The sequence below is a fragment of the Salvelinus alpinus genome, chromosome 13 (assembly GCF_045679555.1).
Source record: "Salvelinus alpinus chromosome 13, SLU_Salpinus.1, whole genome shotgun sequence".
Taxonomy (NCBI): domain Eukaryota; kingdom Metazoa; phylum Chordata; class Actinopteri; order Salmoniformes; family Salmonidae; genus Salvelinus; species Salvelinus alpinus.
This window is the reverse complement of record NC_092098.1, coordinates 2275914-2291835: the sequence shown is the minus strand read 5'-3', so window position 1 is coordinate 2291835 and position 15922 is coordinate 2275914. Positions and strand designations below refer to the sequence as shown.

General features: G+C 42.8%; 1 protein-coding gene across 4 annotated transcripts in view; it reads right to left on the bottom strand.

Moving 5' to 3' along the window:
• cfap54 (cilia and flagella associated protein 54) overlaps positions 1–15922 on the bottom strand; it is a 126647-nt gene that overhangs the window by 86953 nt on the left and 23772 nt on the right. For all 4 annotated transcript variants that reach the window (XR_011667397.1, XM_071337433.1, XM_071337435.1 and 1 more), the window contains exons 16-17: positions 369–534; positions 6–101 (exon numbers count right to left, since the gene is read on the bottom strand). Coding sequence is in view for 3 of the 4 variants with exons in the window: in XM_071337433.1 (XP_071193534.1) it covers positions 6–101; positions 369–534 (262 nt within the window). In the remaining variant the exon portion in view is untranslated. The remainder of the gene's footprint in view (positions 1–5; positions 102–368; positions 535–15922) is intronic.

Genomic DNA, 15922 nt, shown 5'->3' with positions numbered 1-15922 from the left:
CTCACCTCCTCTGGCTCTGTCAGCTATGGTCTCAGGTATCTCCACACCACCAGGGGGCCTCATAGATCTCCTACTGTCACCAGCATGCTGCTGCAGCTCAGCTAAGGGAAGGTACACAACACAACACAGCATACAAAGTGGATGGGTCGAGGGGAAGTGAGGATGGCAGATTTGAGATGATGAGCACAACAATAACTCTTAAGAAGAGGGGGATACAGGTTTGGTTTTGTGTACGTTTCAATGATGATGAAATGGAGGATAATGTCTTGGAAAAGCAGGAAATCCTGATTAATCTGGTGGGGAAAAAATCACAGAAAAGCATTCTGGGATGGTGGAGGACTATCTGTCTGGAGGCCTTGCTGACATACCTGGCCAGGTGTTGAGCAGCTTGAGGGAGACTCTGTGCTGGACAGACAGCAGTTCCAGATGCAGGTCCATGGGGACCAGAGAGAGAGAGAGAGACAGGGAGGGACTCTTCACCCTCTCTCCCTCTCCTCCTCCTGCAGGGGAATGCATGGCCGGGCCAGCAAACTTCTGTAAATAGAGAATGATGTGTGGTGAGAGACCTGGGCCAAAATAGCTTTCACCTCAGAGGTGGTTGTGTAGAGTCTTGCACAATGCAAAGCACCTAGTGAAAAGCACTAGTCTAGCAATGCAATAATACATTATCATCATTACTATCAGGTAGTAGGGTGTCCACCCACAGTGGGTGAAAACGTGCTTTAGTGATTACATTTATAACATATATTTTACCAACACAAATATGATTATTCATGTTCTAAATTGTTCAGGGTTTTTTTCTCTGACATTTCATTAACATTATATCAAAAAAGTTGGATTTCGTAACCCAATACATCCGATAATAAGCACCGAGCTCTGTTGCCAGAGCGGTGCATCTTTCTCGCCACAACTTTTGAGGATTTTACATGTTGTGGTGGTCGTCTTCATAGCCGTTTCCGATGGTTGCAAAAAGATAAATTAGCATGACACAAGCTGAATTAAATGGAAAAGGCTTTGAAAAGAAAAAGCTTGCGGTAAGCTCAGTGCTCCTTTGACATTTGACAGAGATAAGCTTGTTTTTGTGAGAAATCTTTGAAAAATAATAGGAATTTCGGATGAATAAGAAGCGCATACACTGAGTATAACAAATATTAGGAACATTTTCCTAATATTGAGTTGCGACCCCCACTTTCCGCCCTATTGCCCTCAGAACAGCCTCAATTCGTCGGGGAATGGACTCTACAAGATGTCGAAAGCATTCCACAGAGATGCTGGCCCAAGTTGACTCCAATGCTTCCCATAGTTGTGTCAAGTTGGCTGGATGTCCTTCGGGTGGTGGACCATTCTTAATGCACACAGGAAACTGTTGAGTGTGAAAAACCCCAGCAGCGTTGCAGTTCTTGACACAAACCAGTGCTCCTGGCACCTACTACCATACCCCGTTCAAAGGGCACTTACTGTAAATCTTTTGTCTTGCCCATTCACCCTCTGAATGGCATACACAATCCATGTCACAATGGTCAATGCTTAAAAATCCTTTAACCTGTCTCCTACCCTTCATCTACACTGATTGAAGTGGATTTAACAAGTGAAATCAATAAGGGATCATAGCTCTCACCTGGATTCACCTGGTCAGTCTCTGTCATGGAAAGAGCAGGTGTCTTTAATGTTTTGTATACTCAGTGTTTACTAAAATATGAAAACACTACATGTCATGTCTGAAAATCGATATCTATCTTACTTCTATGTTGTTTTATGTCCTGCGGATTCGAGAAGAAAGATGATGAGTTCAATGGGAAAGTGAGCATGTCAGGTAGCCTTCATTCTCGCACACAACCCAGCCTAGCTGACGTCAAAGCTGTTTCATCTTCCTTATTTTTGACCACATTTTTTCTTTGGCCTCCATTGATTTATTCACCCTAATTTTGGCCATCGTACAAGGGTAAAACAACAAAAAAATTTTTAAAACAGATTATGATAGAGACATGAGATTGGGACCATTGGTTTTCTTAGACGATTATCTACACAATTAACATATTATTTTACTCATTGGTCAATTTTTTGGGGGGGGATTGGACACCCTACAGGTAGGTAAGAATATGGTATTTTTAGTGCTTCAAACTTCAAGGTTCTTCAAGGGTTCTTGGTAAGGGTGATGGGTCTATGTGGAACCCTAATGACTCAAAGAAGCCTTTAAGCGCTTAAATTGTTCTTTGCAGTTCAGAAAAGGGTTCTTTACTCTTTTAGTGATTAACATGTGGTGGCTCATTAGAATATTTGGGGGCGTGTTTTTGTTAGTACAACCATGAGTGAGATGGTCATTCCAGTTTATCTGTTCTGTTGTGTTATGCCATGACGTGCTAACTATGCACACTGACAGTTATGGGGTCTGATTAAAGACTAAAAGAAGAGCATTATTCCAATTAAGAAATGTTATTTAAATCCTTTATTGTTCAGTCACCATTTTCACTATAAAAGTAGGTTAAATGAAATACAGTGGCTTGTGAAAGTATTCACCCCCCTTTGCATTTTTCCTATTTTGTTGCCTTACAACCTGGAATTAAAATAGATTTTGGGGGGGTTTGTGTCATTTGATTTACACAACATGCCTACCACTTTGAAGGTGCTAAATATTTTTTTTTGTGAAACAAACAAGAAATAAGACAAAAAAAACAGAAAAGGTTAGCGTAAATAACTATTCACAACCCCAACAGTCAAAACTTTGTAGAGCCACATTTTTCAGCAATTACAGCTGCAGGTCTCTTGGGGTATGTCTCTATAAGCACATCTAGCCACTGGGATTTTGGCCCATTCCTCAAGGCAAAACTGCTCCAGCTCCTTCAAGTTGGATGGGTTCTGCTGGTGTACAGCAATCTTTAAGTCATACCAGATTCTCAATTGGATTGAGGTCTGGACTTTGACTAGGCCATTCCAAGACATTTAAACGTTTCCCCTTGAACCACCCATGTGTTGCAGGTGGACTTTATTTAACTAATTATGTGATTTCTGAAGGTAATTGGTTGAACCAGATCTTATTTAGGGGCTTCAAAGCAAAGGGGGTGAATACATATGCACGCACCACTTTAATTATTTTATTTTTTTGAAATAAGTATTTTTTTCCATTTCACTTCACCAATTTGGACTATTTTGTGTATGTCCATTACATGAAGTCCAAATAAAAATCTATTTAAATTACAGGTTGAAATGCAACAAAATAGGAAAAATGCCAAAGGGGATGAATACTTTTGCAAGGCACTGTATAGAGGAACATACTTTAACATTTGGACACAAAACAATATGGCTAACCATATAAAGAAAACAAAATGAAGAAACCTGTATGGTTCTTCAAAGGGTTTCTTTGCAAAAACTTTGAGAATAGTTCTTTATTAGAACCTTACGAAAGGGTAAAGGTTCCACATACTGTAGAACCTTTTGAGCTTTATATAACCTTTAAAGGGTTCTATAGGTTGTAATCATCTGATATTCTGGATTTCACCTGAGTGTCTATTTGATTAAAGTGTGGTAAAAAATAATATATATATATATATACCAGTCAAAAGTTTGACACACCTACTCATTCAAGGGTTTTTGTTTATTTTTACTATTTTCTACATTGTAGACTAATAGTGAATACATCAAATCTATGAAATAACACATATGGAATCATTTAGCAACCAAAAAAGTGTTAAATAAAACAAAATATATTTTAGATTCTTCAAAATACATCTTTGCAAACTCTTGGCATTCTCTCAACCACCTTCATGAGGTAGTAACCTGGAATGCATTTCAATTAACAAGTGTGCCTTGTTAAAAGTTCATTAGTGGAATGTTCTGTCCTCCTTAATGCGTTTGAGCATATCAGTTGTGTTGTGACAAGGTAGGGGTGGTATACAGAAGATAGCCCTATTTGGAAAAAGACAGAGTCCATATTATGGCAAGAACAGCTCAAATAAGTACAGAGAAACGACAGTCCATCATTACATTAAGACATGAAGGTCTGTCAATCTGGAAAATGTAAAGAACTTTGAACATTTCTAAGGGGTCAGTAGCAAAAACCATCAAGAACTATGATGAAACTGGCTCTCATGAGGACCGCCACAGGAAAGGAAGACACAGAGTTACCTCTGCTGCAGAGAATAAGTTCATTAGTGTCTTTGTGAGACGCAGAATAGGTGAAAGGATGATCTCCGCATGTGTGGTTCCCACTGTGAAGCATAGAGGAGGTGGTGTGATGGTGTGGCAGTGCTTTGCTGGTAACACTGTCTGTGATTTTAGAATTGATTTAGAATTCAAGGCACACTTAACCAGCATGGCTACTACAACATTCTGCAGCGATATGCCATTCCATCTGGTTTGCGCTTAGTGGGACTATCATTTGTTTTTCAACTGGACAATGACCCAACACACCTCCAGGCTGTGTAAGGGCTATTTGACCAAGAAAGAGAGTGATGGCCTCCACAATCACCCAACCTCAAACCAATTGAGATGGTTTGGGATGAGTTGGACAGCAGATTGAAGGAAAAGCAGCCAACAAATGCTCAGCATATGTGACCCGATTCAATAAACTAGGCGTATGTCGCAAGTCACGACTTTACAGGAGTCGTTTGAACGCAAAAAATATTTTTATCAAGGCAAAGGATGGCTATTAATATATTTTGATTTGTTTAACACTTTTTTGGGTTACTACATGATTCCATATGTGTTATTTCACAGATATTTCATATTTTTTTTGAAAATGCATTATAAATTGAGGTATCAGATTTACATAAGTATTCAGACCTTTTACTGAGTACTTTGTTGAAGCACCTTTGGCAGCGATTACAGGCTCGAGTGTTCTTGGGTATGACGCTACAAGCTTGGCAGACAAGTATTTAAGAAGTTTCTCCCATTCCTCTCTGCAGATCCTCTCAAGCTCTGTCAGGTTGGATGGGGAGTGTCGCTGCACAGCTATTTTCAGGTCTCTCCAGAGATGTTAGAGGTATTGCAATGATTCCTATATTGAAAATGTGAAAAATATTTGTTGGTCTGCTGTAGAATATCCTGAAGCTGCACTTGAAACATTAATGAAATTGCTTCTTCCGGTTACTGATAGGCACGCACCCATAAAGAAACTGACTGATAAAATGACCAAATCCCCATGGATAGATGATGAATGGAAAAACTGAGGGATGAGGGTAAGGGAAAGGCAAATACACTTTATATACACAAAAGTATGTGGATACCCCTTCAAATTAGTGGATTCAGCTATTTCAGCCACACCTGTTGCTGACAGGTGTATAAAATCGAGTGAACAGTCATGCAATCTCCACAGACAAACATTGCCAGTAGAATGGCCTTACTGAAGAGCTCAGTGACTTTCAACATGGCACTGTCATTTTAGAAATTTTATTCAGTCAGTTAAGAACAAATTCTTATTTACAATGACGGCCTACACCGGCCAAACCCGGACGACGCTGGGCCAATTGTGCGCCACCCTATGGGACTTCCAATCACGGCCGGTTGTGATACAGCCTGGATACAAACCAGGGTGTCTGTAGTGACGCCTCTAGCACTGAGATGCAGTGCCTTAGACCGCTGCGCCACTCGGGGATAAGATGCCACCTTTCCGACAAGTCAGTTCGTCAAATTTCTGTCCCGCTAAAGCTTCCCTGGTCAACTGTAAGTGCTGTTTTGTGAAGTGGAAATGTCTAGGAGCAACAACGGCTCAGCTACGAAGTGGTAGACCACACAAGCTCACAGAACGGGACTGCTGAGTGCTGAAGCGCATAAAAAATCATCTGTCCTTGGTTACAACACTCACTACCAAGTTCCAAACTGCCTTTGGAAGAAACGTCAGCACAAGAACTGTTCATCGGGAGCTAAATTACAGTGGCAAGAAAATGTATGTGAACCCTTTGGAAATACCTGGATTTCTGCATAAATTGGTCATAAAATTTGATCTGATCTTCATCTAGGTCACAAACAATTATAAATGTTCATGTCTTTATTGAACACACTGTGTAAACATTCACAGTGCAGGGTGGGAAAAGTATGTGAACCCTTGGAGTGAATAACTGGTTGATCCCTCCATTGGCATCAATAACCTCAACCAAACATTTTCTTTAGTTGCGTATCAGACCTGCACAATTGTCAGGAGGAATTTTGGACCATTCCTCTTTACAAAACTGTTCAGCAATATTCGTGAGATGTCTGGTGTGAACTGCTCTCGAGGTCATGCCACAGCATCTCAAATCGGGTTGAGGTCAGGACTGACTGGGCCACTCCAGAAGGCGTATTTTCTTCTGTTGAAGCCATTCTGTAGTTGATTTACTTCTGTGTTTTGAGTTGTTGTCCTGTTGCATCACCCAACTTCTGTTGAGCTTCAATTGGCGGACAGATAGCCTTACATTCACCTGCAAAATGTCTTGATAAACTTTGGAATTAATTTTTCCGTGATAGCAAGCTGTCCAGGCCCTGAGGCAGCATAGCAGCCCCAAACCATGATGCTCCCTTCACCATACTTTACAGTTAGGATGAGGTTTTGATGTTGGTGTGCTGGGCTTTTTTTTCTCCACACAGTGTTGTGTGTTCCTTCCAAACAACTCAACTTTAGTTTTATCTGTCCACAGAATATTTGGGCAGTAGCGCTGTGGAACATCCAGGTACTCTTTAGCGAACTTCAGATGTCCAGCAATGTTTTTAAAATATTTTTCTTAATCTTAGGTCTTCTGAGATCTCTTTTGTTCGAGGCATGGTTCACATCAGGCAATGCTTCTTATGAATAGCAAACTCAAATTTTGTGTGTTTTTTATTGGGCAAGGCAGCTCTAACCAACATCTCCAATCTCGTCTCATTGATTGGACTCAAGGTTAGCTGACTCCTGACTCCAATTAGCTTTTGGAGAAGTCATTAGCCTAGGGGTTCACATACTTTTTCAAACCTACACTGAATTTTTAAATGATGTATTCAATATAGACAAGAAAAATACAAAATCATTTGTGTGTTATTAGTTTAAGCACACTATGTTTGACAATTGTTGAGACTTAGATGAAGATCAAATCAAATTTGATGACCAATTTATGCAGAAATCCAGATAATTCCAAAGGGCTCACATACTTTTTCTTGCCACTGTAAATAGGTTTCCATGGCCGAGCAGACGCACACAAACCTATGATCACCATGCGCCAAGCATCGGGTGGAGTGGTGTAAAGCTCACTGCCATTGGACTCTGGAGCAGTGGAAACGTGTTCTCTGGAGTGATGAATCACGCTTCACCATCTGGCAGTCCGACAGACGAATCTGGGTTTGGCAGATGCCAGGAGAACGCTACCTGCTTGAATGCGTACATGTACAATGTACAAAACTGTACATTTTGGTGGAGGAGGAATAATGGTCTGGGGCTGTTTTTCATGGTTCAGGCTAGGCCCCTTATGTCCAGTGAAGGGAAATCTTAACATTACAGCATACAATGACATTCTAGACAACTCTGTGCTTCCAACTTTGTGGCAACAGTTTAGGGAAGGCCCTTTCCTGTTTCAGCATGACAATGCCCCCGTGCACAAAGCGAAGTCCATACAGAAATAGTTTGTCGAGATCGGTGTGGAAGAATTTGACTGGCCTACACAGCCATGACCTCAACCCCATCGAACACCTTTTGGATGAATTGGAGCGCCAACTGCGAGCCAGGCCAAATCGCCCAACATCAGTGCTCGACCTCACTAATGCTCTTGTGGCTGAATGGAAGCAAGTCCCCACAGCAGTGATCCAACATCTAGTGGAAAGCCTTCCCAGAAGAGTGGAGGCTGTTATAGTAGCAAAGGGGGAACCAACTCCATATTAATGCCCATGATTTTGGAATGAGATGTTCGACAGGTGTCCACATACTTTTGGTCATGTAGTGTATGATATATACAAGTGGATGTCACAGATCCAACACTATTAGTATACACTCTAGTTGGTTGAGTGATAACCTGAGTCATGTTACAAGCATTAGTAACAGTAAGAAGCTTCCTTTTGAGAGGAAAACTAGATAATAACCAGTCAATTTTCAGGTCACCAAGAAAATACATTTATCTGTTAGCATCACAGACCTTATCAGACATCACACACATATTCTCCAGATACTGACAGTTTGCACTTGGTGGCCTATAGCAGCACCCTAAAAGAAGAGGCTTCAGAGGAGGCAGGTGAACCTGCAACCACAGCACTTCTATCCTCTCAGAGTTTTACAGGAATATGGCTCAGAATATATACAGAAACACCTCCCCAGTAGACATTCCTGTCTTTTCTATAGATGTTGTATCCTTGTATTCCTACTGCTGTATCATGAAAGGTGCTGTCAGTGAGTGTCCCGGTTTTCTTCCATAGGTGAAGGAGAGGACCAAAATGCAGCGCGGCTAGTGTTCAACATGTTTAATTAGACGAATAAACGGTAACACTAATACAAATAACAAAATAACAAATGTGAAAACCGAGACAGCCCTATCTTGGTGCAGACAAAACACAGAGACAGGAAACAATCACCCACAAAATCCCAACACAAAACAAGCCTCCTATATATGATTCTCAATCAGGGACAACGATTGACAGCTGCCTCTGATTGAGAACCATATTAGGCTGGACACAGAAACAGACAAACTAGACACACAACATAGAATTCCCACCCAGCTCACGTCCTGACCAACACTAAACAAGCAAAACACATAAGAACTCTGGTCAGGACGTTACAGTGAGTCTCAGAAATGGCTAATATATTCATATTATCTAAGATTAGCAAATTACTAATCACATGAATTGTATTTCTGTGGCTACATATATATAGTATATTATATGAGGTAACTTTAACCCTTTCCTGTGTATCTTATATACAACTAAACTCATAATGATAATAGGTTGTATTTCTAATAATTATATTTCTGATAATAACAAATAATTAATTAATGGATTTTTGAGCAGATTATGTTCAGCAGATGCCTAATCTGGTTTAGCTCGGCTGCAGCAGGGTTCTCTATTCTTCATGCAACCTCTGCAAAGCTGTCTTGTTGGACTGTTGGTCTGTTCTGATTGGGGTGCTGTCCTGTTAGCATGGGGGGGTGCAGTCTGCCCTAGAAGGGGCCCGATGTTGTAGGGTGGAGCTGGCCTCTCTGGAAGGGGCTGGATGGTGCAGGGCGGAGCTGGCTTCTCTAGATGGGCCCTGGTGGTGTAGGTACGAGCTGGCCTCTAGAAGGGGCCGGATGGTGCAGGGTGGAGCTTGCCTCTCTGGAAGGGGCTGGATGGTGCAGGGCGGAGCTGGCCTCTCTAGAAGGGGCCGGATGGTGCAAGGTGGAGCTGGCCTCTCTGGAAGCGGCTGGATGGTGCAGGGCGGAGCTGGCCTCTCTGGAAGCGGCTGGATGGTGCATGGCGGACCTGGCCTCTCTGGAAGCGGCTGGATGGTGCAGGGCGGAGCTGGCCTCTCTAGATGGGCCCTGGTGGTGTAGGTACGAGCTGGCCTCTAGAAGGGGCCGGATGGTGCTGGCCTCTCTGGAAGGGCCCTGGTGGTGTAGGTACGAGCTGGCCTCTCTGGAAGGGCCCTGGTGGTGTAGGTACGAGCTGGCCTCTCTGGAAGGGCCCTGGTGGTGTAGGTACGAGCTGGCCTCTAGAAGGGGCCGGATGGTGCAGGGTGGAGCTGGCCTCTCTGGATGGGGCCTGGTGGTGTAGGGTCGAGCTGGCCTCTCTGGATGGGGCCTGGTGGTGTAGGGTCGAGCTGGCCTCTCTGGATGGGGCCTGGTGGTGTAGGGTCGAGCTGGCCTCTCTGGCTGTGGCCTGGTGGTGTAGGGTAGAGCTGGCCTCTCTGGTTGTGGCCCAGTGGTGTAGGGTGGTGCTGGTCTCTCTGGGTGGGGGCTGGTGGTCGTGGTCTTGTTTTGGCTTTTGCTTTGTCCCAGAGCTGGCCTCTAGAAGGGGCCGGATGGTGCTGGCCTCTCTGGAAGGGCCCTGGTGGTGTAGGTACGAGCTGGCCTCTCTGGAAGGGCCCTGGTGGTGTAGGTACGAGCTGGCCTCTCTGGAAGGGCCCTGGTGGTGTAGGTACGAGCTGGCCTCTAGAAGGGGCCGGATGGTGCAGGGTGGAGCTGGCCTCTCTGGATGGGGCCTGGTGGTGTAGGGTCGAGCTGGCCTCTCTGGATGGGGCCTGGTGGTGTAGGGTCGAGCTGGCCTCTCTGGATGGGGCCTGGTGGTGTAGGGTCGAGCTGGCCTCTCTGGCTGTGGCCTGGTGGTGTAGGGTAGAGCTGGCCTCTCTGGTTGTGGCCCAGTGGTGTAGGGTGGTGCTGGTCTCTCTGGGTGGGGGCTGGTGGTCGTGGTCTTGTTTTGGCTTTTGCTTTGTCCCAGAGCATTTTCTTTCAGTTTCCTAGCAAACCCCTTGATACCCTGTTTGTTCAAATGTACTAGGTTGTACATCAGCTGGGGGTGAATGTCACGGTGGTTTGCTAGGTAAACATCGTCCAAGAGAACACAGCCTCTAGACAGCTCAGTGTTGTTGCTCTGAATAATGTGGAAGGACACATCTCTACATGGTATCAGTTATTTTGGTGTTATGAAATCTCTCTGCAGCTCCGGCTGCAACTTGCTGAATTGCAGGAGCTACATGTTCTCTCATTGTCATCAAATACTTTGTACCTGTGTGAATCATTATATGTTTGGTCCCATATAGTGTGTTGCTTGACAGACTTTCCGAGGCACTTCGGCACCATAGCTTTCTGACTGACATGACAGGGAACTGCAGTTTCTCTCTGAAAGATTTCCCATTGGAGTCACATAAAATGAAGACCATAGGGTCATTTGCCTGGGTGCTGCTGTTGTGGGCTGTGGTGTCTGGAGTGATGTTCTTTGGATGGAGTGGGATGGGGACCACAGTTGGCCTTTCATTGTCTTCCTTTCTCCTGAAGATCCCAGCATGGCTGTGCTGGCGCTGGTGATCTGGGGCTGGGATGTGAGGATCTTAGGGAGGTCTGGTCAGACCCATCTGATGAGAGGAAAGTGCTGGTGTGGGAGGAGTTGTACTGGGTCTGGTTACTGACCTCTGTGTTGTAGAAATTATATGTCTGCTGACAACTCCCTTTGTGGCTCCTGCCTGATGTCAGCTACCTCTCGCCACATGATGCTCTCGACCGTTGCCAGTTTCTCTCTCAGCTCCTCCTTATCCTGCCTCAGAACTGTCCCCTCACCACAAAGCTCATTCACCTCTACCTCCAGTAGGGAGATACTCCCAAAGCCAGCTAGCTGGCTCGCCTCTGACATTGATCCTAGCTTTACTATCAACTGGCTAGCGTCATCAGGCAGCTTTAGATGTGAAAGGGGGAAAAAATGAATATTTGCTAGTTAACCATCTGATAATGTTGATAAATGCCATTAGCAAGCCAGCTAGCTAGCAACTTGTTCTTGGAGTTTATTCACAAGGTTAGATAGAAATTGATCCACACATTATATTATTCTCCGTCATGCAGAATTGTAAGCTTGTAACTTCGGAAGTTCATTCAATAATACAGACGTGGGTGATTTCTGTCCCAGGAGAATGAACTGTGTGAACGTTTTTGTTCAATTTAGACCACAGTTAGTTGACTGAGGTGTAAGTGAAGTGCGGAAAAAAGAGAAAAATATGAAAACGCTTCCGTAAAAAAACTGTGGCTGGCATGACTTCAATTGACTAAATAGGTTTGTCATCTGATTTCTAGGAACCTGGTGGAGATAGATACAACCATACTCTAAGGCAGGATTGCTGCCGGACATTTCCCTGCATCCTGGTTGAGGTCAGCTACCAGCTAGAACATGGAGCACTCCATGTCAGTGTCAGCCATGAATATTTTTTTCTGTATATACAGTGCATTCGGAAAGTATTCAGACCCCTTGACTTTTTCCACATTTTGTTACGTTACAGCCTTATTCTGAAACTGATAAAATAATTCCCCCCCCTCATCAATCTACACACAGTACCCCATAATGGCAAAGCGAAAACAGGTTTTTATACATTTTTGCTAATTTATTAAAAGTAAAAAACAGAAATACCTTCTTTACATAAGTATTCAGACCCTTTGCTATGAGACTCGAAATTGAGCTCAGGTGCATCCTGTTTCCATTGATCATCCTTGAGATGTTCTTTAATGGAAGCCTCTCCAACAAAATTCAGGTAGAATCAGGAATTCCCCAGGGCATCGTCAAAACATATTGAAACAACAGTAGCTAGGAAGGGGAGAAGTCTGTCCATAATAAAGCGCTTCTCTGCATTCTTAAGAACACTATCAACAAAGGCAGGTCCTACAGGCCCTAGTTTTGTCGCACCTGGACTACTGTTCAGTACTGTGGTCAGGTGCCACAAAGAGGGACTAAAGAAAATTGCAATTGGCTAAGAACAGGGCAGCACGGCTGGCCTTGGATGTACACTGAGAGCGAACATTAATAATATGCATGTCAATCTCTCCTGGCTCAAAGTGGAGGAGAGATTGACTTCATCACTACTTGTATTTGTGAGAAGTATTGACATGTTGAATGCACCGAGCTGTCTGTTTGAACTACTGGTACACAGCTCGGAACCCTCATGCATACCCCACAAGACATGCCACCAGAGTAGAGGTCGACAGATTAATCGTAATGGCCGATTAATTTGGGCCGATTTCAAGTTTTCATAACAATCGGAAATCGGTAAAAAAAAAAAAAATTACACCTTTATTTAACTAGGCAAGTCAGTTAAGAACACATTCTTATTTTCAATGACGGCCTAAGAACGGTGGGTTAACTGCCTTGTTCAGGGGCAGAACGACAGATTTTTACCTTGTCAGATCAGGGATTCAATCTTGCAACCTTACGGTTAACTAGTCCAACGCTCTAACCACCTGCCTCACGAGGAGCCCGCCTGTTACGCGAATGCAGTAAGAAGCCAAGGTAAGTTGCTAGATAGCATTAAACTTATCTTATAAAAAACAATCAATCAATCAATCATAATCACTAGCTATAACTACACATGGTTGATGATATTACTAGTTTATCTAGCGTGTTCTGCGTTGCATAACCTTTCGGTTACTGACCCAACGCTCTAACCACTAGGCTACCTGCCGCCCCAGGTTGTTACTTTACAGGGTTGCTACTGGTGTGTAAAATGGTTAGACTCTACCAGACCAGAAAATGGTAAGACCCTCAAACTCTCGAGTTATGAAGATAAAGACTACATCGGAACATTCAGTCTGCAGCTGTTTAAGTACTTTAGTCTAGTAAACTTGACCGAGGACCACCGCGTGTGTACCTCCCATCAGTCTAACGAAGATGGGAGGGGAAGAACATTTCCCTATCGAACGACCATTGGTACGTCTGATGTATCCATTCTAAAAGACACTTTCAAAACAAAGGAAAACCTACTACAACTACTAAGGACATGATCCGGAGACTTGCACAACTAGAGACTTTCTGTCAAACTATTCGTCACAGACTGATGGGGCGATTTCAACAGAGCGAGACAACGAAGACATACAAGCATAAATATGAACATTGCACTTCTAAATCCGAATGAGCGGTTGTTAGGGTGCTAAATATCCACATGTACGATGAGCGTATTATTCAACTGTCTGTACGATAGTTGAATTCCTTAGTCTCTCATTCTCCCACTCTTTCTTTCCCAACCCCTTTTCATTGTGTACCCAGCCGTCATATCGGGTTTGTCCACTAGGGACTTTTCATTACATTGTTAGTAATCAACGTATAATCTATCCTGTGTGTGTGTTTATGTAATTCTTTGTGATTATTCCATTAGTTAGTAAATAAATAATTATGACAATTTGTGTAAGCTGATTCATCATGGAGACTTGGGTTCGTGCAGATTTATAGGATATTATGACGTTCAGAATGAGACTGAAATAGGAGCAAATGATTAATGGACGACATACAGTATATCGAGATATTCTGATATTTTTGAGTGAAACGGTAACTCGTTAAATAAACTTTTCCCGTGGTGCCCTAGATTACTACTTAATTAATTGTTATGATTAATTTAATAGCGTAATAATTGAACGTGGTATGTAATTATTCGATGAATAGCCACCATCGCATTAATGGTAGCAACGTCACAACACACCATAAACATGTCTACTCCTGGAGTAACTTGCTGTCGGTTTGGCAGGAGGCCTTGGCCAATGGGAGGTCAAGGGTGAAGAGCTGAGGGCTTACAGTGTAGTGAGAGCGAAGTTACAGACATGAAGATACAACTTTGTTGAGCTGGTTGAGAGAATGCCAAGAGTGTGCAAAGCTGTCATCAAGGCAAAGGGTGGCTATTTGAAAAATCTCAAATATTAAATATGTTTTGATTTGTTTAACACTTTTTGGTTACCACATGATTCCATATGTGTTATTTCATAGTTTTGATGTCTTAATCAAATAAAGAAAAACCCTTGAATGAGTAGGCGTTCTAAAACTTTGACCGGTAGTGTATACTTAACAAAAATATAAACGCAACATGTAAAATGTTGATCCCATGTTTCATGAGCTGAAATAAAACATTGGAGAAATTATCCATACGCACAAAAAGCTTATTTCTCTCAAATTCTGTGCAAAAATCTGTTTACATCCCTGTTAGTGAGTATTTATCCTTTGCCAATATAATCCATCCACCTGACAGGTGTGGCATATCAAGAAGCTGATTAAACAGCATCATCATTACACAGGTGGACCTTGTGCTGGGGACAATAAAAGGCCACTCTAAAATATGCAGTTTTGTCACACAATGCCACAGATGTCTCAAGTCGAGGGAGCTTGCAATTAGCATGTTGACTGCAATAATGTCCACTGCAGCTGTTGTCAGTGAATTGAATGTCAATTTCTCTACCATAAGCCACCCCCCCATAACCAAAATTGTTTCAGTAAGAGGAGGGCAATGATCGGTGCCATTTTGGTTTATCGTCCCAGCTCTGGTTAGTGTTCTTATCTATCAAATTGTATAATCTACCTTGCGCTTTCCTCTATCTCCTCTGGCAACGGCCCGACTCACACACGCACATGACGTGCACACAGAGGCGCACATGTGGATAGCTCTCTAACATCTTGAAAATCTGCCTTGCGTATTATTTGATGATCAATTGTTTGTCTTTTGTTGCCGTGGTGGCAACAATTAAGCAGCGGCACAGTATAACGGTAATACACTGTAGTCATCTCCATCGCATTTTGTAAGACCTTTGAAAATTGAACATTTTAAGACTTATTAACTTCTCTAGGATAGGGTGCAGCATTTTCACGTTTGGATGAAAAGCGTGCCCAGAGTAAACTGCCTCCTACTCAGTCACAGATGCTAATATATGCATATTATTATTAGTATTGGATAGAAAACACTCTGAAGTTTCGAAAACTGTTTGAATCATGTCTGTGATTATAACAGAACTTTTTGGCAGGCAAAACCCCAAGGACAAACCATTCAGATTATTTATTTTTGAGGTCACTCTCTTTTCAATGGTTTTCATTGGGAATTCAGATTTCTAAGGAACCTTCCTGCAGTTCCTATCGCTTCCACTGGATGTCAACAGTCTTTAGAAATTGGTTGAGGTTTTTCCTTTGAGAAATGAAGAAGTAGCCATGTTCAGATTGAGGCTCCAGTGAAGTGTACTGTTTGTTAGAGGCGCGTGACCAGAAAGCATGCTACACATTGTTTCCCTCCGGTATTGAACACAGATCATCCCGTCTTCAATTTGATCGATTATTTACGTAAAAAAATACCTAAAGTTGTATTACAAAAGTAGTTTGAAATGTTTGGACAAAGCTCACAAGTAACCTTTGAGATATTTTGTAGTCACGTTGTGCAAGTTGGAGCCGGTGTTTTTCTGGATCAAACACGCCAAATAAATGGCCATTTTGGATATATATCGACGGAATTAATCGAACAAAAGTACCATTTGTGATGTTTATGGGACATATTGGAGTGCCAACAGAAGAAGCCCGTCAA